The sequence below is a fragment of the Trachurus trachurus genome (genome assembly GCF_905171665.1).
Source record: "Trachurus trachurus genome assembly, chromosome: 5".
NCBI lineage: Eukaryota > Metazoa > Chordata > Actinopteri > Carangiformes > Carangidae > Trachurus > Trachurus trachurus.
In genome coordinates, this window is record NC_139896.1 from 9,003,121 (window position 1) to 9,025,185 (window position 22,065).

Here is a 22,065-nt window from a genome sequence, read left to right on the forward strand (position 1 = left end):
TCTACAATTCTTATTGATGTACATCTATAGAACAGATAGAGATATAGCAATACATTATTAATACCAAGTGGTGGTTTTGCTATATGTTACTGCCTTATTTTCTTTAAAAGTGACACATGAACTATGTGTAAAAGGTGATAAATGTATTATTCTGCCGGCACACACCCTGACTGGGTCTGGGAGGACTAAAACTATTGCTCTCCACTTTCGCACTCGTCTTGTTTTTCAAAGGCATATTATTTATTCTGTTTATCTTTGTGATTCAAAAGTAAATCTTTGAGAGCAGGAACAGCAGTAAAGGAGGCTCCTGAAGCGGTGCATTGCTAGTTGATGAGGTGCAGCCGAGATGTATCTGTAAATATTACTTGACTTATTGAAATGAGACTACATAGCCACAGGAAGATTTCCTGTGCAAACACAAGCTGTGTTGTGGAGGAGAAAAAAAACGAAGCTTGGAGCTTCCAAATGCTAATGGGCTCACTAGCATGACCTAGAAACTCCTCTATTCCACAGCTCAGAAATGAAGCTCGTACACACACACACACACAAACACTGATGACTGTCTCATTTACTTCAAAAGTATAGTTCGAGGAACTTGTCGTATGTTATTCCCTGAATTTTTAACCACATGTTTCTCTATAGCACTGACTTTGAACTGAAATCCATATTATGGGCTTTTCTAGAAAAAAGAACCAGATGTGGAAAAAGTAACTTTGACTGTGTTAAAGGAGAATTCCGGCCATTTCTGACCCCTAAATTGTTGTCCTGATGGTCACCCAGTGTTGGGGGGGAGCAAAAAACGCCACTAAAATTGATGCAGGCAAACCTGGAGCTACACCATGACTACCCGGCGCTAGGGATAGCGACAACGCTAACCCATGGGGGCAATTCTTTCGAAAAACAATCAAATATCTATGGTACATGACTCGAATCCTTACGAGACACCACTGAACTCATATAGTGTAGGCCTACAGTATAAACAGTATAAACAGTATAAACTTTGTGTTTTTGCATGTAATCACTCACCTCAGACAGCCTAACTCTGAAACGTCCTGGAAAGACATTATCATGCTTTTCTTTTTTTAAGGCTGCTGTCATGAACTAATTTTCCCTCGGGGATAAATAAAGTATAATCAATATCCGATTGCAGAGCGCCTGCTCTCGCTGCCACAGAAACCAACACTTTTTCCTTGTTGTGATGATTTCTTTACAAAAATAAACGGTCGGAGATATCATGGACATTACCACAGCACTGCTCGACTGTTTATTTGCAAAAATGGCCGGAATTCTCCTTTAAGTTGCCTTTTAAACAGGCTGCACTCACAGTAAAGATGCTTCATATTTAAAGTCACGTCAGGAAGGAGGAGAACGGTCTGTTAGGGCAGCTCAGACACAGTGTCTGTTCAGACAGCATAACAATCCACTACTGCATCGTCGCAGGGGGTTGAGGTGAAAATGGGAGCGGCGTTTAAAAACTCTGCAGGGAGACAAAAGTCTCTCATCACACGAAAGAGGTGTGAGCGGATGAGAAGTCTCATTTGGAACGGGATGAATGAAACGCTGAGAGTAGGCGAGGGGAAGGAGAATGAAAGCGTTGGCTCCAGCCTTAGGGGGAAATAACCTCGGCGCTCGGGCTTGTGTTTGGTGTTTCGCTCAGCGCTCCCCGAGGAGGAGGCGCACGGTTCTCCAGGCCAATCACGCTTTTATTTACCAAGCCATTTTGTCGCCGCGTCCCCTTTGGTGACCCTGTTGCCGGGGCTATTTCAAACGGCACAGAGCCTCCCTTGTCTAAAACACAAATCTGACATGACTGAGACTTGCTCTCGCTCGCCATTCAAGAGGAGGTTCTCCGGGCGAACAACGTGGCTACATGGTTGTGCAGAGATTGTGTTACACTTCATCCTACTCTGGAGGAGGGTCTGGCGAGCGAGACTTCATCTTGTTTACACAGTGTAGTACATTGTATCATGTTGTACCTTGTTTTACAGACTGTGAACCACCACTATATGTTAACTGTTACCTTACATCTGACCACTCAGTTTTCACACCAGAGAGCTGTGAGTCTATGCTCTCCTCACTTCACTCTCTCATCTGCTTTTTCTAGTTTTTTATAAGAGTCGCCCTCGTCTGAAGGGCTGACACTGACCTCCTCCTCCTCCTCGTCCTCCTCCTCCTCTTCAGCCGTCTTTCAGGATGTGGATGTTTTGTCTTGTCTGGCCTCGCTGCCTGTAGATTTACATTTCAGGGCGCTTTAATTCCACCGTAGAGTGGATGTAATGTCTAGTTTGGTAGATTGCAAGTACAAGTAGAGGTATTATTACTCAGAAGAGCCAAGCAATGTGTTGTGATTTTCTTTTACAGTAGATCTTTCATCCCAGTCTTTATAACACTTGAACAATAATATGAAATATGTTCTTTCTCTGGCTTGTGATTGCCTGGGTTAAACAGCCAGTGTATTAACTGTATAATACACCGTCTTGTTCATCGGTGGCAGCGGTGGTGACTCAGAGTGGCGCTGGGCTTCAGGCCTCGTCCAACCCCCCACTCCAGTTTTTGGGGGTTGTATTGTATGCTAACTTATTTAGCTGCTGTCAGAACAGCTCACATCAGATAAAGTTCAGGCTCTCGGCCAGCAGAGGCTGTCGAGGAGGCCATGTAGGGGGAATAGGACTCTCACCCATATTACCCATGTCTCTGCCGGTCAGCGTCACATAGACCTGAATAGGTCACAGGTGTAAAGGTCACAGAACATGTCGGATCACCGACAGCCCGTGCGGTTGCGGAGTGCATCTCATGCTGAAAAATACCACCGTGAAACTTTAATAGACTGAAAATATCTCCCCCGGCTTTGGAGAGGTGCTGAGGAGAGGCCAAAAGCTCTGGCTCTCAGGATTAATGCTATATATTCTCTTATTCTTCCCTCCAGCCTCCATATCGGTTTAAACAAGCTTTTAACATTCATGCAAGGGCTTTACCATTACTATCATTACCTGAAAATGGGCTTCCATGAATAAGCAGGCAAAAGGCTACAGCAGGAGCGAGCATTAATGGTAAATCGCCAACTGGAGGGCCCTCTTGGCTCCCACAGAGAACAGATTTATTAACATTTATCTCCACTGATACGTCTGTTGAATAGTGTATGCACTCGGATCCTGCATGGAAGGAAACGTACGGCAGGAGAGAGACATGAATATATGACACAGGAGTGGCCCGTTCAAGTGTTTTTATTTTCCCCGTAGCGTTGCATAATCGTGTTTGCCTTGATTTTCACCAGCGTTTTGTTCTGTTACCTCTTCTTCTTTCAGCGGAGGAACCCTGTTGACCATCACTGGGACCAATCTGGCCACCATCAAGGAGCCTAGAATGAGAGCCAAGTACGGATCTGCCCAGTCGGAAAATGTAAGTCGGACGCACACACACACACACACAGTTTGAATTGACAAAACAAAACGAGGCAGTGACCTGAGTCCTGACCGAGAGCAGTATAGGCACATAGGTGTCTTCCTCACTCTCTCGCTGTCTTTCTCTTTGAGGGAAAAAAAGATTTTCAGATGATACACACGCACACACACTCACTCCTGGGACACAGACACCGACGCACACACCTGACCCGTCGGTCAACCAGCCAAGGGCCCATTTTCTGTTTGTTTTTGATGTTGAATTTCCTTTTAGCAGTTTAACCTTTGAAATGTCAACCAGCAATAAAGCGGCTCTGGCAAATCCCCCTCTCTTCACCTAGCACCACGGGGCTTAGCTAACCTTTCTCTCACTCCTGCTCTTAGCCGAAAGTAAAAATATCCCTTCCTTCTCTTTTGTCCCCGTCTCTGCAGTCGATTTTTGTTTTGCTTGGTTAATGTTTCTGTTGACCTATAAACACAGTTTGGGTCCGTTTCTTTTGGGAATTTATTTTACACAGCCACATGTTAGCATGTGGCTTAATGTAAGGCTATAACATGCTGTGCCGCTATGCCAAGGTCTCTTTAGCCGTGCTGCATTATGGCGAGCAGCTACGGGCTGACCTCTCCTGCCTCTCCGTGTGTCATTACAGCCTAATTTGTTCTTCGGTGACTGATTTAAGTGTCGAACCCCACAGGGGATTTCCGGATGATATCAACACTGATTACAACACTGATGTTATTAAGCCAGCCTCTTCCTCATTATGTCATTACGGAGACATTTAATCACTCACATCACATCACCGTGTTTCAGCCGCTGTGTATAATGCTGATTATGTCTCAGTTAACGTTCAATTTTATGCAAGGATTTTTTAAAAAGGTGATATTTTTCAAACCTCCAGTCAACAGAGCAAATGGTGTGAACAAGGTAGAAATGCTGTTAAATGGGAAATTAAATAATCTCATCAAACTTCATTTAACTATTTATCATATTATCTCTCCTGCTCTCTTTTCTCCCTCCCTCCCTCCACTCCTCACGCCCGTCCTCCCTCTGTCCCACCTCTGCAGAACTGTACGGTTGTCAACAACACTGTGATGGAGTGTCTAGCGCCCTCTGTGGCCGGATCGGACAAGGGCTTCTCGGAGACCGGCAGCAGCCCTGACGAGATCGGCTTCGTCATGGATGACGTGCGCTCCGTGCTGGTGGTAAATGAGACTTTCAGCTACCACCCGGACCCCGTGTTCGAACCCCTGAGCGCCTCGGGCATGTTGGAGCTGAAGCCCAGCTCACCACTCATACTCAAGGTAAATTGCCTTGTGCTCTTAGCATTGATCTGTTTTGGCCTTGTCTCTTCCTGGGTTTGTTTTACATCCATCATGTTCTTTCTCTTGACTTTGCTTCACTTTTTCTTTGTTTTCCCTTTTCCCCATCTCATCTCCCACTTTCTCACTCTGTCTTTTCTCCTTTTCCTCTTCTCTCCCATCATCTTTTCTGTCTCTTTTCTTCCCCTCCTCTCTCCATTCTGGTAAAACCTTTCTTATTTTACTTCTTCCACCTGCGCCCTTTTCTTAAACCAGGTCAGAGTCATGAGTGGTTTGGATGAAAACTTTTAATTTATTTAGAACAAACCTGGCAACATACTAAAATAGGACCAAAACAGGACAGAAAAGTAAAAAAAAAAAAAAAGGATGTAAAACTACTCAAATTAAATTAACAGTAAACTTAATATACATTTACTCAAACGTAAGGTTTCCCATTTTTTGTTATGCATTTCCACCTTATCTTGATTTGTTGCGATAATTTTTTCCAAAATTGGCGACGCACTTTATTTCAAAAAGAAAAAACAAGTTAAAAAATGTTTTTATTTGCGTCTTGAATATAAATATTTTCCCCAAAAGAATGATCGTGTTTACAATCTGCAGGCATTTTACATCCAGTACTCATACTCAACAAAATATTGAGTGGTGTAAATTCAAAATTACTGTAATCTTTTTGGGTCTTAGCCACTTTTGAATGTCTAACCACAATCTGACTACATGTGTACAATAAAAACATAAATGTAGCTGATCCTCCACTTCTTCATTGCAAAATGTACATAATGGAGAGTGGTTAGTGTTAAAGATGTTAAAAAAAAACTTTTTATTCAGGTGTGGATGGACTGCAGGACAAAGTGAGGTTAGCTGAGTGTTAGCGCAACATTAGCAGCTCCTGTCAACATTTAAAAGTTCAATCTCACATATAGTTTAAAAAAAAAGAAAAGAAAAATGCTGCAGCAACCACGTGGCATCCAACACAACTGATAAGCTCCTGACAGGCATTTGAAGTGATTTGCTGTGAACATTCCTGTGGAGACACTTGTTCCTCTTCCTTTGAAGGTGGAGGCACATCTGACAGAAAAAACTCTCAAAGATGTTCCTCCTCCACCTGCTGTCTCCGATGGGGTTTGGAGACCTTTAAGAAAAAGTCCTTCCCCTTTTCTTTTTTTTCTTCTTTTTTTTAAATCAGGTGCAAAGGAAAAGTAATGTTTATAAAATGGACCCATGCGTTGCTATGCCACCTGCTCAGATTCCTATCAGATAACTTCTGAGGCGAGACTTCACAGCCATGTTTACTCTTAAGCCACAGAGGAAGTACACATTTGAATCCTGAGAGCATTTGCCCCACCCCCCACCTACACACACACACACAGACACACACACTGTCTTTTGTCATTTCACCTCTCCCCTTGAACTTCAAAGCCTTTCAGGAGCAAGGGAGGGGGGGGGATCATCATCATGCAATTTCATGGAAAACTAAAGCCTTTTTTCTCTCGACCAATCAGGGTGAAGTTTTTTAGAAATGAAGAATCACGCCTCTCTTCCCCTGTAACTTGAAATATAATTCTGTAATGAAAAGCTCTGATTGCCCCACCGTGCTCCGGGTAAAGAATTGCAGAAATAAGCAGCTCAGAAACGGCATCCTATTAAATAATTGCAGAGAAATTAGACGTTCATCGAGATTTTCCAGCAATTAATTCCTCCCACTCTGCAAAGCGTAGAGAGTTAGGGGGAGATGGGGTGGGGGGGTTTTCTGTAGAATTTATCGACTGTATCTCCCAACACCAGGACAGTTTTAGACCTGGGGCATCATTCTTCTTACCTGTGGCTAAATTTAGTAAAAGTCACATTTTTAACTCAAGAATAATACGACAGACTGTGCAATTAGACGGGATGAGTAAAATTAATTTTCGGTGCCTACTTCATCACTGTTTTCCTCTCTGGATCGCTTCATGTTTTATTCACAGGGTTTTTTTTCTCCCTTGATTGATGCCCCAATTCATTTAAACTCATGTGTTGGTCAGAGGTATTATTTGGCAGCATCAAGCAGAAACGCTGTTGCTGTGGTTACCCGCAGTTTACAGTACTTTTGCACAGTGATTTACTGTACAGCTATGGCTGAACTGTTGACAGGCACCTGCCAGCCAATCAGAAACCTGCATTCCCTCTCTCTCTCTCTCTTTCTCTTTCAGCAGAGTAAATCAGAGTTTATCCTTTTTGTGTGTCTTCACTGTGATTATTACTCACCCACCTTAGACGTGGACCTTCTGTACTGTAAGTAACTAAAGCATGTGTGTGTGTTTGTCTTGTTTCCAGGGCCGTAACCTAATTCCTGCAGCCCCGGGCAACTCTAAGCTGAACTACACGGTGCTGATCGGGGAGACGCCCTGCATCCTCACCCTGTCTGAGAGCCAGCTGCTGTGTGAATGGCCCAACCTGACCGGAGAACACAAAGTCACTGTAAGTAAAAGTTTTTATAGCTTTTGTACATGACCGTTACTGAATGCTCCCATTACGTGACCTCTGTTTCCGTCTCAGATTAACATAGTTTTTGTTGTTGCACACTGAGCAGATCACGGTGACACCCAAGGTTAGCTGTGTGTGGATGCAATCATGTAACACCTAAAAAAAATGTGCATCATCTCTTCTGTAGGCTGTATTTTTTCGATCTTAAATACCTGTTATTTCATCATCACTTATTTCATCTTTATAAAATTCTTTTTCCACTTCAGGAGCGTCTGGTTTTCACATTTTCTTTCAGCCTCTCAGCTCGTCTTCCTCTGCAGCTCCTGTTGTCTCTGCTGCTGTTTCTGCCGCGTTATTCATCCGTCTTCTTTATGTCAATCCACTTCCTGCTTTTTCATTCATTCATCTCATTCTTCCCTTCCCATCCATCAGACCTAAATCTCTTAAATTACTCTAGATTTCTCTTTCTCCCATTCATATAGCTGCATGCACATGAACACACACACACACACATCCCGTCTCTTACACCACTGGCGGTGTTTGCGACTGCATTTATGTCTTTGAGGCTTTTGATTGGTCTCGTTTGGCTGCCATCCTCCCTGGGATTTCAACAGTATTGATATTCAATAGAGACCAAAAAAAACTGGCTGGTGGGCGTGAGAGGTCTGTGTCTATTTTTACCCTCCTCCATTTAGTATTTCATCGACGTAAGCCAGTTAAAGATGGAATAAAAGGGGAAAAGAAGAGAAGAGGGAGGGGGGCCCTCCTTTTTTTTTTTAAAATTCACATGTTCTGCAAGCCATAACTGTTTTGATGTGATATGGTTGAAAGTCATGTGTTGTGCTGGTCCCAGAGTCAGCCCCGGGGCTTAGATGTAGCCTCCCCTAACCCAGTTATAAAAGGTTTTGGGGAGTTTTGGGGAGTTTTGGCCCAACACTGCACAGCTTGGTTTGCCAGTATAATTGCATCGTGGGATTTAGTTTTGGCACCTTGCATGCATATTTTTTATTTTTATATTGAATATAAAACAGTTGTGGCCAGGAATAGGCCTAGAAATTAGTAATCATAACATGGAAGTGCAGCTCTTATAGATTTTTTTTTTTTTTTTTTTAAGCCAATAATAATATTTCTGTACAGTCTCTGTGCATCATTCTCACACTGTGTAGGGTTCAATGTTGGTGGCAGAATCTAATTAACTTTCTACTTGATGTCAAAGAAAGTGTGTTAGAGCTGTGGCTAAGAAGTTTTCTTATAGTGCTGCAGACAAAGCCATTATTTTTTTCTCCTCTGCATGTGTGTGTGTTTGTGTGCAGCATCTCTCCTTCACCTGCTCGACAAACAAGGGGTGTAACGTTTCCGTTTCTGTGTGTTTGCCAGGTTCGTGTCGGAGGCTTTGAATACTCGCCGGGGACCCTACAGATTTACTCCGACAGCCTGCTCACCCTCCCCGCCATCATCGGCATCGGAGGGGGCGGCGGCCTGCTCCTGCTGGTCATCATCGTGGTGCTGATCGCTTACAAGAGGAAGTCGCGGGACGCCGACCGCACCCTCAAACGGCTGCAGCTGCAGATGGACAATCTGGAGTCCAGGGTGGCCCTCGAGTGCAAAGAAGGTGAGTCTGCACAAAACCTGGACATAAGGGGAGGAGGAGGAGGGGGGGTGTGACTCGAGATGCTCAACTCTGAAAAGTTACTTACATGATGCTTTTCATAGTCATGATTTATACACTCTCTCTCTCCCTAAATAAGTCCTGTGTCCCCAAATAACTCTCTGTAAATCTCTCCCAAGCTGCAGCTTTACCTCAAAAGCCGCACAACTCCCATTCAGCAGTCTCATCCGTTTTTCTCTCTGCTTTCTTTCACACTCTCTATTTCTCCCACCCTGTCGCTGCCAACTGTCCCCCTGCTGTTAGGTGGCAGCGGTGTAGTGTGTGCGTGTGTGTCTATCTGCGTGTATGTGTGCATAGTACATCATGCGTGTGTGCGAGGGCTATTGGTGTGTTTCCAGAGGAAGTACTTTGATCCGAGCCAGCCACCAGATGTTGGCTCTCCACCCCATGAGAGAGCCGCCTGGCTGGCTGGCCTCGACCAGATCCACACTGAGAGAGATGGAGGTTAGACAGACACGGGGCACAGAGAGGTGGAGAAGTCAGAGGTCTGACCACGACTACAGCTGGGAGACAGACAGAGACAGAGAGAGAGAGAGATTCACACACCAGAGTTAATTCATCCAACAGGAGACAGTGTGCATCCAGTGAGAGCCTATGCTACTGGTTCAGATAGGGAGAAAGAAACACGTTTTTGATAAGAGAGGAAAAGAGACAGACGATATTTCAGCTACTTCAGCTTCATCAATTTTAACCTTTTTTATTATGCAAGCGTAATGCTAACAGCATGGTGTGGTAACTTCTCCTAGCAACCACTACTGCAGTGTTTGCATCTGTGACGTTGATGCGATGAATACGTCAAACTGAGTTAATGAAGTGAAATGATAATTCATTCAGATTATTAGGCTGTGATGAATTCATGCATCGTCCTCACTCACAGTTTGTAATGCTGCGCCAGTCATCACTGAGTGTGTTTGTGTGTCTGTGTGTGTGTTTGCGCTTCACGCCACTCAACTCTTCATGTCCTGCTCTTTTGCAACTAACTGCAATCTCTCACACACACACACATGCACACACACACACACCTACAGTCACATAGCAGGTCAAACAATGATTGGCTGGGGTGTGTGGCGGCGAGTCCACATGGCCTGACCCTGTCTGTCCTCCGCTGTCAGCACTGTCTGGAAGACAACAAGAGGATGGATGGAAGGGAACGGGACGAAGCGAGGGAGATAAATAAGCAGGACAACCTGTGAGAGGAAAAAGGGAGGAGGGAGGAAGAGGAGGAGGAGGAGGGGGGAGGACATAGAAGAGGAGGTGTATAGGAAGATTATGAGAGAGGAAAGATAACAGGAAGGGAAGTGATAGAAGGAAGGAAGGAAAGAGGGAGTTGGAATGAAGATAGCTGAGGATAAAGAGAGGGGGATAATTGTAGATAAATATTTGGTTGCAAAGAGGGATGGCTGGACAAACAGGGGGGCAGCGCAGAGTGAAGAGAGATGAGTGATGGATAGTAGAAGAGATAAACTGATGGAAAGAGTGAAAGAAAGCATGAGGCATGGTTGAAAAAAAAGGGAGGACCAATTAGAGATGCAGAGAGAGGGATGGAGGACACGAAGGAGCTAACAAGAGGAGGGGGCGGCACAGCAGAGAGATGGAGGGAGGTCGAGCGTGGAGGAGAAAGGGAGAGAGAGAGATGACCTCTAAGATGTGACTTTGAACGGAGGGAGAAAGAGAGATAGGATGAGAGGGATAGGGTGACACAAGCCATCTGTTAGTCTGGGCTTTAATTCGGTATTTGTTTGGGTTGTTGTGTATCCATGTGTTGGTGTATTTTGGATCACGCTATAGGGCACACACACACACACACACACACACACTCTTTCTCTCTCACACACACACATAGATCCAAGTTAATGGAATCATATAGCTGCTGTATATTTCCTTCTGAGGGGAGTTTTGTTTTTATGAAATAGAAAGCGAGGCAGTTCAGTTAAATGCTTCTATAGCCATATGCACTATTGTATGGGATATGAGTGGGAGAAGGGATTTGATCCCATTTGTTCCATCTAGATGTGACTAGTGAAGCCAGTGGAGTCTACAGAATGGGGTCAGAACACACAGAATGGGAAAGTGTGCAAAAACATTGACACATGCACTCACATAAATCATCTGGGCACTGGGTTACGTGTTCAGCTGAGGGGTAAGACAGAGAAAGTGTGTGTGTGTGTGTGTGTGGCTGCAGGAGTACAAGCATGTGAGGTGGCAGCGTGTAATGTGTGTGTACTCACAGGCTCATGTTCCTGTGTGCAATTCCATCCTGAACTCCCCTCCAGCCACTGAGCACTAGAACATTTTCCTCTCCATCCTCCCTCTCCTCCTCCTCCTCCTCCTCCTCCTCCTTCTTCGTCTTCTTCCCTCCATCTTTCAGCACAGAAGCCGTCACATAATGCTGCTTTTCACTGCTACTCCTCCACACGCCTCCATCTTTTCCTCAGTTTCTCTCTTTTTTTTTTATCCCTCTCTGAAACATGCCATTTGTGGAAATCAGGTTGACGGAGGAATGAATAGGCAAACTGAAGATGAAGGCTCTGGAGTTGCAGGTGTTTCAATCTCTTTAATTTGAAACACCTCTCTGCTTTTGGGGGAAGAGAGAGAGAGAGAGAAAAGAAAAGATCATTACTTTAGAAGATACCTTCAAATTTGGAGCTTTTAAGATGGTAATGACCATCTTTAAAATAATAATTACTAACTTTTACGGCGAAATAAACACTTCTTAGCTGCTCACGTTTGCCACATGATTATATAAATGAGTGTTTGAACCCACGTTCTTTCTAAATGTCAATCTCAACAGAGGTGTTTTACTTTGGGGATGAATAGAAGAAGACGGAGGAAATACAACAGGCTTTGTCTTTAAATGATGCTTTGTGTGGAGTGAAACTGAACTGAAGACAGATTATTTCCCACGTCTGTGTAATTAAAGTTTTTTGTGTTGAAATGCTCACATCTCCTGGTCCCTCTCTCCTGCGCAGCCTTCGCGGAGCTGCAGACGGACATCCATGAACTGACCCAGGAGCTGGACGGAGCAGGAATCCCCTTCCTGGACTACCGCACCTACGCCATGAGGGTCCTCTTCCCGGGGATTGAGGACCACCCTGTGCTCAAGGAGATGGAGGTACGGGTCAGTAGAGAGCTCTCCGCACACATGCGCACACATACACACAAACAGTCTTAATGAGCGGAAGTTGTTCTGTCACTGTGTGTGTGTGTGTTTTTAGATGTGTGGTTTGGTTTGAAACGGTCTCTTTTGAAGAGTTTGGCGAAAAACCAGGAGGAACTCAGAGGTTTTGAGTGAGATGACAATTAAAGGTTTTTGTCAGAAGGGAGAAAGTTGGAGGATATGAGTGAATCTTTAACTCAACTTCTTTCAGAGAGAGGGCCAACTCTTTGTACCGTCTCTGACTTTAACTTATTTCACACAAAACAGAAGTTTTACAGTCTCGGCTGAGTCATGAATCATGTCAGAGGTGGGCTATGTGAATGTGGTTAACAAGGCAGAAGAGACTTCAAGCACTAGTAAGAAACTTGCGAAAGAAATTTTTTTGGGCAAGCTGCAGTTTGATGTAATACAGCAAAGGGACGGTTCTTTTTTTTTTTTTTTTTTGGAGAGTGAGCAACGTCTGAGCTCCACTAAGACTTGGTACCAGTGATAGATTGCTTCTACAGGACTGAGCCTGTTTGAGGCTCCTGAAAAAGTAATGTTCACACGTTCAATAAAACACTCTCCCCTGCTCTGCCGCTCGTTCCTCAAGACAAAACACACTCTCTCGCTCACATGAGCCCGGGCCGCGTGGACACTGCAACACAGCATGTGCGCCTACTTCCATCATCTTCTCCATACAGTATACATTAGACTCCCCTACATATATTTCATGGAAATGCAGCCCCCTCCTTGCGCTCCGCTGACGTGCATGTAAGGTGGCGGCTGCAATATCTGCTCGTGCTATCAACTGTGTTTCCAAAGGGATAGTGCGGCACGACATTGGATTTTCATTTGTATGGCCCAGGCAATCACGGGCCACAGTAGTGCGCTAGCAGGCAGATCAATTTCTTATTACAGCATGAAGCTCACATTCTCACTTCAAACCTTGGTTCCTCTCCCTCAGAGGGGGGAGGAAAAGAATCAGCTGAAAAGGAAGAGGGCAGTGAGGGAGGTAAAGAGAGAGAAAGGATACAGTGACCTGGGAAGAAGGAGAGAGGAATCGGACAATGATTGTGCAGAGAATAAACCTTGAATGCTTTGTCCCATGGACGCAGGATTTCGCCTGTACTGTATGTAGATAAAGATGTTGTACTGTAGATATAACCGTGTGTGCGAATGTGTGTCTCTGTGTCTCAATGTGCGCTTCATATCTGATATTCCTCACTCTCACACATACTCATTAATTCATTTCTCAACTATAACTCATAACCAATTCTTCTCTCCACATCCTCCTCTTCATCCTGTTTTCAACTCAATCATTTCTGTGTTTCCCTACCTCCGGCTTTCTGTGTCATTTCCTTATTTGCACCTCTCTCCTTTTACCCCATTTCCTTCTCCTCCCTTGCACTCCACTCTGACTTTTCTGCCTCTTTCTCTCTCTCTCTTACCCAATTTCCTGCTTTCTTCACACTGTCTTCTGCCCCTTCCTCCATCTGTGCCCCATTTTTCCATTTTCTCTTCCCGATATCCAACAAATGAATACCTTACCTTCACCCAACCCCTCTCTTCCTCTCCTCACACTCCCTCCCATCATCACCTCCATCCCCTCACCTCCAGGTGCCTGCCAATGTGGAGAAAGCCCTGACGCTGTTTGGCCAGCTCCTGACCAAAAAACACTTCCTGCTCACCTTCATCCGGACCCTGGAGGCGCAGAGGTCCTTCTCCATGAGAGACCGAGGCAACGTGGCGTCGCTCATCATGACGGCGCTGCAGGGAGAGATGGAGTATGCCACGGGCGTCCTCAAACAGCTCCTGTCTGACCTCATCGACAAAAACCTGGAGAGCAAGAACCATCCCAAGCTCTTACTGAGGAGGTAGGAAACACAGGGAAGGTGACGGGTTAAAACTGGCTCAAACTCTGCACAGAAGGCACAGATAGTTTCCCCACAGGGGGTTCAGGTGCCGAGGTGAGGTTCCTGTGTTTGTGTGTGCATGTGCATGTGTTCAGGCCTTTGTTTGGCACATTTCAAACTGCATTAGAGGCACACCAGTGAAAATGGGCCCCATCACAATTTACTGTAGCCCTCAAAGAAGAAAAACAATAACCACCCAAAAAAGTTTTTGTGTTGGACTTGTTCTTTTTCTCATTTCCTCTTGTCATGACATTGTAAAAACCATTATAATAATTACGTTGCTGCTAAAATAGGAAGAGAATAGAAAATGATAGAAAACAAAAAAAAAATGATGCTCCGTGAGGATGTCAAGCGATTTGTTTTCCATCACACAGCTGACGGCAGGAGCAGTGATTGTAGCTTTTAGAGGTGTATATGTGTGACGTTACCTCGGCTCTATCTCTCAACTCTGTCCCTGTCAGGGAGGATTACACCCCTGAGCACACACACACACTCCCAGTGGAGCTGCAGTCAGACAGACCTCTCCCTCTCTCCCCACACACACACATACACACACACATACACACAGTGAGGAAGGTAGAGGGGGCAAAGGATGCACAAGGAGAGAGGAGAAGGATTTACAAGGGAGGGGTGTGAAGGAGAGTGTGAGGGAGGATCGCTAAAGAGGAGAAAGGGAAGATGTGCGGCAGTGAAGGGAATGAATCTGAGGTGAGAAGGCAGCGAGGACGGTGGATGGAGCACAGGGAGGGAGGGAGGGAGAAGTGGTGATTGACAGAAAGAGAGGGCAAAACGTCTACAGGGAGACTTGGGGCTGGAGGCAAATTGGTGGAGGGAGAAACATATCGGGTAGATGGAGAAGAAAGAAAAAAGAAGACTGCAGGAACAGGAAGGTAGAAAGGTGCAATACGGAGAGAGAGCAGATAGGCAGAGGGAAAAAAGAGAAGTTAAAATGAGCTACTGCAGACAGCCGGGCAGGAGGAGATACACGTATTTAAGGGAAGATACAATTAGAGAAATGGCCTGTCTCCAAATAAATTGGAATTAGACATTAAATGATAAAAAGTTATGTTTTTTTTTTCTTTCCTCCTTCTCCTCGGAGAGATATTTAATTAAAAATCTAATCAAATAAATGACTCTCATCCAGTGTGCCTGTGTGAAGCCTTTTCCAATCCCCTCTTGGGGCATACGGTCACAACACGCTGTCCCTGTTAACTACACTAGCCTCGGGAGCTGGCATTAATAAGCTCGGCAATTATTACACACGCGGTTCACCCTGTTTTGGTCTTTTTACTGCAAAAGGATAGGCTTTAGAAATTTTTATTTTTAGACATATACACAGAAGAGAACAGGAGAGCAACTTAATAGCCTGCTCCCATGTGGATTTCCATCCCCCAATGGTGAAGCGATGCTCCCGTATCGGGTTCGTTTGGTTCCATTTGTGCGTCACAGCGACGCAGAAGTCGCAGTGTGTGGCCACGAACGCTCCATCAGCCCCTCTTCCCACCTTTCTGTAGCACGTTTTTAAAAAAGTTTTAAAAACAATGGCTGCCGCGACGTTTCCATCCTGGATGAGACGATGTTACAAGTCGCCCACTATCATGTCCTGACATGCCCACGAGCGTGTTCTGTCCAGGTGTATTCGCCTCCTTCGTCCTTCAATCCTTCGTTCTGCCTCATCTTTCATCCACTAGATTTTGCTGACAGCCATGGAAAAAAAAAAAAAAAAAAAATTGCTCCACATACATCAAACAAGACTCAACAGTCAAAGAGGGAGGCTTGCAGCAGCGTAGGAGTTCACGTCTTGTTCCTGCTACAGGCCTTCACTGGATTCACCAGCACGTTGGCCTAGTTTCCTGTGGTTTCCTTTTATTCCTTTTACCATTTCTCAATTGTCAAAAAAAAAAAAAAAAAACACATTTCCTGCGCAACACTGACCAAAAAGAAAATAAATCTCCTCCTGTGCTGTCATTTCTCAACAAAATGTACCTCTCCTCACCTTTTTTTGCACCTTGTGCCATGCTAATGACAAAAAAAAGACTAATAATAACCACAGATCCGAAAATGTGTCCCAGTTTCACAGCCCAGTGACCCGGCAGAGAAAATCCCAGATAGTTCTCGTGAATTCGTCCTCATTCATCTACGAGAAAACAAGGAAAAGGATAATTAAGTCTTCGTGTTTCCATCTAATGTGCAGGGGGGAAGCTGGCTAACGATGACCAGGAGGGAGAAATATATATATATTTTCCTATATAATTTAGTTTCTCCTGCCCCCCTCCCCCTCTCCCCCTACAGCCTTTGTGCCGGTCTCCCTTTCAGCTGTTTAACAAATTAGCCACAATAAGTCCATTAATTACAATGCCTTTTAATTGCTCTGTTTTAATTTTCGCTCGCAACTTAGTAGTTCACGTGTGTCTGCTCGAGAGTGTGCACGTGCACGTGCAGAGGTTCCCCTCATTACACGGCAGGTTTGTGATTAACGAGAGAAGTTAGCGAATTATACTAATTGCTGTATTTTTAATGAAGACGAGTGGGTTTGTTTGTTTGTTTCCTTTCCCTGTCATCCTCCATTTTTCCTATTATTTGGTTCTCACTCTCACCTGTCTCTCTCTCTCTCCCCCTTCCTTCTTTCATATCTCTCCCAGGACGGAGTCTGTCGCTGAGAAGATGCTCACCAACTGGTTCACCTTCCTGCTTTACAAGTTCCTCAAGGTAACATTGCTCATTGCTCACATGCAGACTCGCACAACTTTTTTTGAAGCAACACCAATACAGCTGGTGTTTGAGAGTAGAGAAATGCCTCACCACCAACACATACACACACACACACACACACACACACACGTTCACAGCTGCAGCGTTAGATAAGCACGAGGCAGCAGGCTACCTATCCCTTACCTCTGTCTTTCATGTGGTAAATTCTCCTTTCTCCGAACTGAGGAATCTGCAGAGTCTGAAGCCCTGTTCAGACGGAGCTGGTCATGTTGTTGTGATCGCTGTAGCCTGTTGCACTAACCTGTCCTCTCTTTGTGTCCCTGGCTGGATTCTGTTAGAGCCAGGGAAGTGTGTGCGTGTGTGTGTGTTTTGTTGCTTGTTTGTATGCATACTTGTGTGTTTGTATCCCCCTTCTGAGCTTTGGGGGCTTAGCAAAAGAGGAAGCCAGAGATCTTACACAAATGTATTCTCTCATTTCTCTGTCTGTCTGTCTCTGTGTCTGTATGTTTTCTTTCTCTTTTTGAATTCCTTTTCCTCTGATATGGAATCAGAGGGAATTACTGAGGCTTAAACTGTGCTAAATTCTTGTTTCCACACACACATTCTCCACATTCAAACATCACTGCAGCTAATCAGTTAGCAGCAGGGCCTTAAACCCCCGCCAGGACAGACATTCTGGTGGACAGCGAACCGGCCAAGGCCTCGGGGGTCCCGGTTAGCATCTGTGTGTGTTTGTGCATGTGTGCAATTTGGCTGACTGGACGGTCAGAGTTGGGTTCAGAGACGGGGGAGTGGGCAACCAGGGAAGCACTTTGAGATCTTTTCTAACAGCTGTGTGCATGAACTTTTGACAAGAGAAAAACAACAGCATTAGGACAGAGGGGGAAGAGGTGGAGGAATGTTTTTGAGGAGAGGGGGGAAGAAAGAAACGTAAGTGGTTATTGAGGGATGAGAGAGAGGTTTTTAAAATGAAAAAGGAACAAAGGGTGCGAGAGAAAGTGAGACAGGGAAATGAAAGGATCGGCAAAATGAAAACAGAAGCAAAGACTCTGACGCTGTAGCTAGCAGCAAGGTTACAAGCCCAGCTTTAATCTAACCTCTGCAATTCACCGCTTCTCTTTCGCCGGAGTTTTTAGTGGGGGTCGCATAAAAGAAAGGGCCCAGAACAATTTCAAAGTTCAGCCAGGTGTGAATGGAGTTGAGAAAGGGTCAAGCCGTTTTTCAAAGGGAGGAAAGAGACGGGGCTTTTACCTTCCTACTAAAGGGAAGAGGAGTTAGAGGAAAAACCTTTTATCCATTACCCTATTCCAAGGGTTCACTTGTTCTCCCTTGCACTGATTTGTTTGAGTGACTAGAGAGTCACATGGTCACAGAAGTCCTCTCTTGTCTCGGAGGGAAAAAAAGGAGTGTTGTTATGGGTTTGATGAAGCTGTATGCAACGAAAGGCAGACAGAAACAGTAAATATCTCTCATAAACATGAGACATAAGTATTGTTTTTTCAGGCTGTAGGCATCTGAAGGAGACAGATCGGCTGGCAGAGAGGACGTCAGCCCGTGTGCTGCGTTTTCTCCATAGGAGGCGGGCGGTGCTAGATTATCCCACAGAGTTCATCTGACAGCTCACCGACATGACTGACATGTGTTGACGCATGAACATGCCCAGCTGAGGGTCGGAGGGCACGACATGCAATCACACCTCATCATCCCTCAGGCCGCGAAGGGAGCAGCAGCAGGAGACGTGACTCAGCAGGAAGAGACCGAACCAACGTGACGAGACCGAGAACCTTTAACGAAATTAGCTCTAATGTGATGCAGATTAAGTGCAGGCGGCTGTAAAGAGTAACTCCAGCTCCTGGAAGTGGGACACGCAGGTAGTGCTTAGTTGGCAGGCCGGCCGGCGGAACGAGGGAGTCAATGAAAAAAACGAAAAAGGGAGTGCGAACAAGGAGAAGAGAGACGGGAGATGGGAGGCCCAACATCCCAGCGCTCGTTGCCTGGTTGACACGTCTCACACACCAAAGTGCTTCTCCAAGCGGTTTTCACCCCTCAGTCATTAACCTTCTATTAACTCCTCCATCAATTGCCACTCACTCACTCACTCACTCTCACACTTTCTCTGATTTCTCTCCTTCTTGCTCACTCACTTAGGCACATACACCCACACACACACACACACACACACACTAAAGGGTGTTTTTCCCAAAGAAGAGACACAGGGGAGAGGCTTGTGTGTGAGGAAACGTGTGTGTATGTGTGTGTGTGTTTCTCTGTCAATTTTCAGCACACTGTTAGCCAACAAAGGCCATGGCCTTGTCCAGTGCTGCTCTGCCTGTGGTTGGCTTCAAGAAGATTAGAAATATAATTGGAGAGTTTCTCTGCAAAGCTGTGAAAGCACCTTTTGCTGTTGTGTCCTTTTTTTCTTTCTTTCTTTTTTCTTTTTGGTCGGTAAAGTTTTTGCACAGTTGCATTCATAGTGAGTTTGCATTTTAACAATCTCTCTTCCCCTGCCTCTCCATCCTCTTCTCACCTTGCACTTCTATCTGTCTCCCTTCGCCCACCTCCTCCCCCTCTTCCTCCTCTTCTTCCTCCTTCCATCTCTATTTGCAGGAGTGTGCCGGTGAGCCTCTCTTCATGCTGTACTGTGCCATGAAGCAGCAAATGGAAAAGGGGCCAATAGATGCGATCACAGGAGAGGCGCGCTACTCTCTCAGTGAGGACAAACTCATCAGGCAGCAGATTGACTACAAGACTTTGGTCAGTACACACACTAACACACACACACTTACTGGTGGACATACAGTACAGTTGATACTGTGAAATATCAAAGGCCGTTTACACAGGCTGTCTATAACTACATAAAATATCCTCTGAGCTTTCTGATTTAAACAGAAGACAAGTGCTGCATCAACAGGAGCTCTGATTCTGATGAAATAACAATAATCAAAAGCTCAGTGTTCACTGGTCCGCGGTGAAGTATTGATTTAAACTCTCGTATGAAGTGTTGGCCTGCATGTCAGGAACCGTCGCGGGGTCGCGCTCCGTGCTCCGCCACATCAATAGTTAACGGTCCCGGTCTGTGCTGACTTCCTGGTCTAATTGTGACCTGTGGCTCTTGCCCTCTGACCTCCCCCCTCCCTCTGTAGACGCTCCACTGCGTGAACCCGGAGAATGAAAACGCTCCGGAGGTGACGGTGAAGAGTCTGAACTGTGACACGGTGACGCAGGTGAAGGAGAAGCTGCTGGACGCCGTGTACAAAGGAACGCCGTACTCCCAGAGACCAAAGGCCTCGGATATGGACCTGGGTAAGCAGAAGAAGAAGGAGAAGGGAGAACTGACACACTGCCACAAACACACACATACATACACACACACACACTAAGTATAGACCCAGAGCACAGGTGCAGTACCACAGGGGGTACAGGAGGGGATGGTTTCGAGAGCTCTCTGAAGCAGGAGGGGGTCCTGTGGAGCTTCTGTACAGAAATAAACTCAAGTGAGGAGCCAAAAATCACTTAAATTATGCATTATACTGTACATACTCTGAATTACATCAAGTCACTGAACATTGCTATCTGATCCTTAGTCACAGCCTGACTCATTGATTTGCCTAATGTCCCGTCCCTGTCTTCATTCCCCTCATATTAAACAAACATGCACGACCTTGGGTTTATGTTTTCAAGGTTTATAACTTAACAAAAATGCACAGAAATGTTACAGCACACAAAACAAAAGCATATAGACATATAGACAGCATGTATGCAGACACACACAACCTCACTGTATCTCCTGTGTGTGTAACAGAATGGCGGCAGGGCAGGATGGCGCGCATCATCCTGCAGGACGAGGATGTCACCACAAAGATCGACAATGACTGGAAGAGGCTCAACACTCTGGCTCACTACCAGGTACCGGCTACTCACATGATGCTTCATGTTGTGCTGCAACTATATCTCCTCATTGATTTGTAGTTGGAGGATTTCAGCACAGAAATCTGTTCATATAGTTGCACCTTTTTTAAAAATCTTTTTTTTAATATATTATTGTGCAATACCAGTGACGAACATTAAGCAAACATAAAGACATGATACAGCACAAGACAGGAAAGACCTAACACCGCAACACAGCAGCAGCATATAGTTACATCTATGGTTTGGTTGAATCAAATATCAAAATCAAATGCTGATCATATTTAAAGAACACATTTGAAGAAAAGTAGTGATTTTGGAAAAGACATTCCTTTTGGGCACGGAGGTAATTTGCAGCATTGAACCGTCATCTTGCTGCTGGACGCTCTCTGCGGCGCTAACTGATGTTGAAAATCCTGTTTCAGGTGACAGATGGCTCAGTGATTGCCCTGGTGCCGAAACAGAACTCAGCCTACAACATCTCCAACTCCTCCACGTTCACCAAGTCCCTCAGCAGATACGGTACGAGAGAAGGTGTGTGTGTGTGTTCTGTGTGTGCGTACGTCTGTCCGTACAAGTGTATGTACTGTACGTGAGCGCTCATTCCATGATATGCCTTTTATTATTATTATTTTCATATTTGTAACAAGCTACCAGTCAAAGCAAAAAGGTTACATTACAAGTTGGACTTTGATATGCTATGATGTGATATATGATATGATATTATTAAGGCTGTCAATCAATTAAAAGAAATTAACTAATTAACCGCACAATTTTCTGTAATTAACCGCCATTAATTTACCAACGAATTAATTGCATTTCTCCACTTAAGACTGAAGCTTATAACAAATATTTGTTTATGTTAAATCATCAAATTAATGTAGAAAAAGCACAAAGAAAGTATATTTAAATTCAAAGACTAATTTAATGGCTTTTCTTAAAACTTGGACAGTTCCTCTCCTAAGTAAACAAAACAACATTAATCGCCAAAATTAACGCGCTAACTTTGACATCACTATATATTATAGTATGTTATTATGTTATATACTTATATATAATATGGTGTCGCTGCAATTCTACAAAAGCCATTGTTTCCACAGTCTCACATTGTTGCATTGTTTGCATTCAGTTTATCGTATAATACAATGTGATATTATACAGAACACACATTCATTGAAAGAATAAAATCTTTAGACACTTAAAATAATGATGTCAAATAGAAATTTCTGGTTATCAAGGAAATTTTTTAATGGGGGAAAAAAGCTTCTTTTGTGTTGAGTTCAGATCGGCCGCCGAGGGGAGGCCGTGTATGACAGCTGTCAGCAGCACAGTTTGACATCCAGTCGACTGGCTGGTTCTGTGTCCGTATCTAGTTTGTTGCCGTCTGTCCAGCTCCTTCACCGACGAGCTCTCTATCCGGTCCGATCCCCGTTGTGTCGGGCACGTCTGTTTACTGTGCAATGCTGACAGTGTAGCGCAAAAACACATAAAATCCACGTGCACGTTGATAACATGTGGTTCGTCATACCACAGCACAGCTAGAGGCTG

General features: G+C 44.8%; 1 protein-coding gene across 1 annotated transcript in view; it reads left to right on the plus strand.

Annotated features, from left to right (window-relative positions):
- Positions 1-22,065, plus strand: part of plxna1b (plexin A1b) — a gene marked incomplete at its 5' end in the record, with an annotated part of 155,419 nt that overhangs the window by 125,429 nt on the left and 7,925 nt on the right. Inside the window, 11 exons of the mRNA XM_083972505.1 lie at positions 3,306-3,399; positions 4,464-4,700; positions 7,029-7,172; positions 8,556-8,790; positions 11,817-11,965; positions 13,604-13,860; positions 16,542-16,608; positions 19,219-19,365; positions 19,755-19,914; positions 20,414-20,517; positions 20,943-21,039. Of these exons, the coding sequence (XP_083828631.1) occupies positions 3,306-3,399; positions 4,464-4,700; positions 7,029-7,172; positions 8,556-8,790; positions 11,817-11,965; positions 13,604-13,860; positions 16,542-16,608; positions 19,219-19,365; positions 19,755-19,914; positions 20,414-20,517; positions 20,943-21,039 (1,691 nt within the window). The remainder of the gene's footprint in view (positions 1-3,305; positions 3,400-4,463; positions 4,701-7,028; positions 7,173-8,555; positions 8,791-11,816; positions 11,966-13,603; positions 13,861-16,541; positions 16,609-19,218; positions 19,366-19,754; positions 19,915-20,413; positions 20,518-20,942; positions 21,040-22,065) is intronic.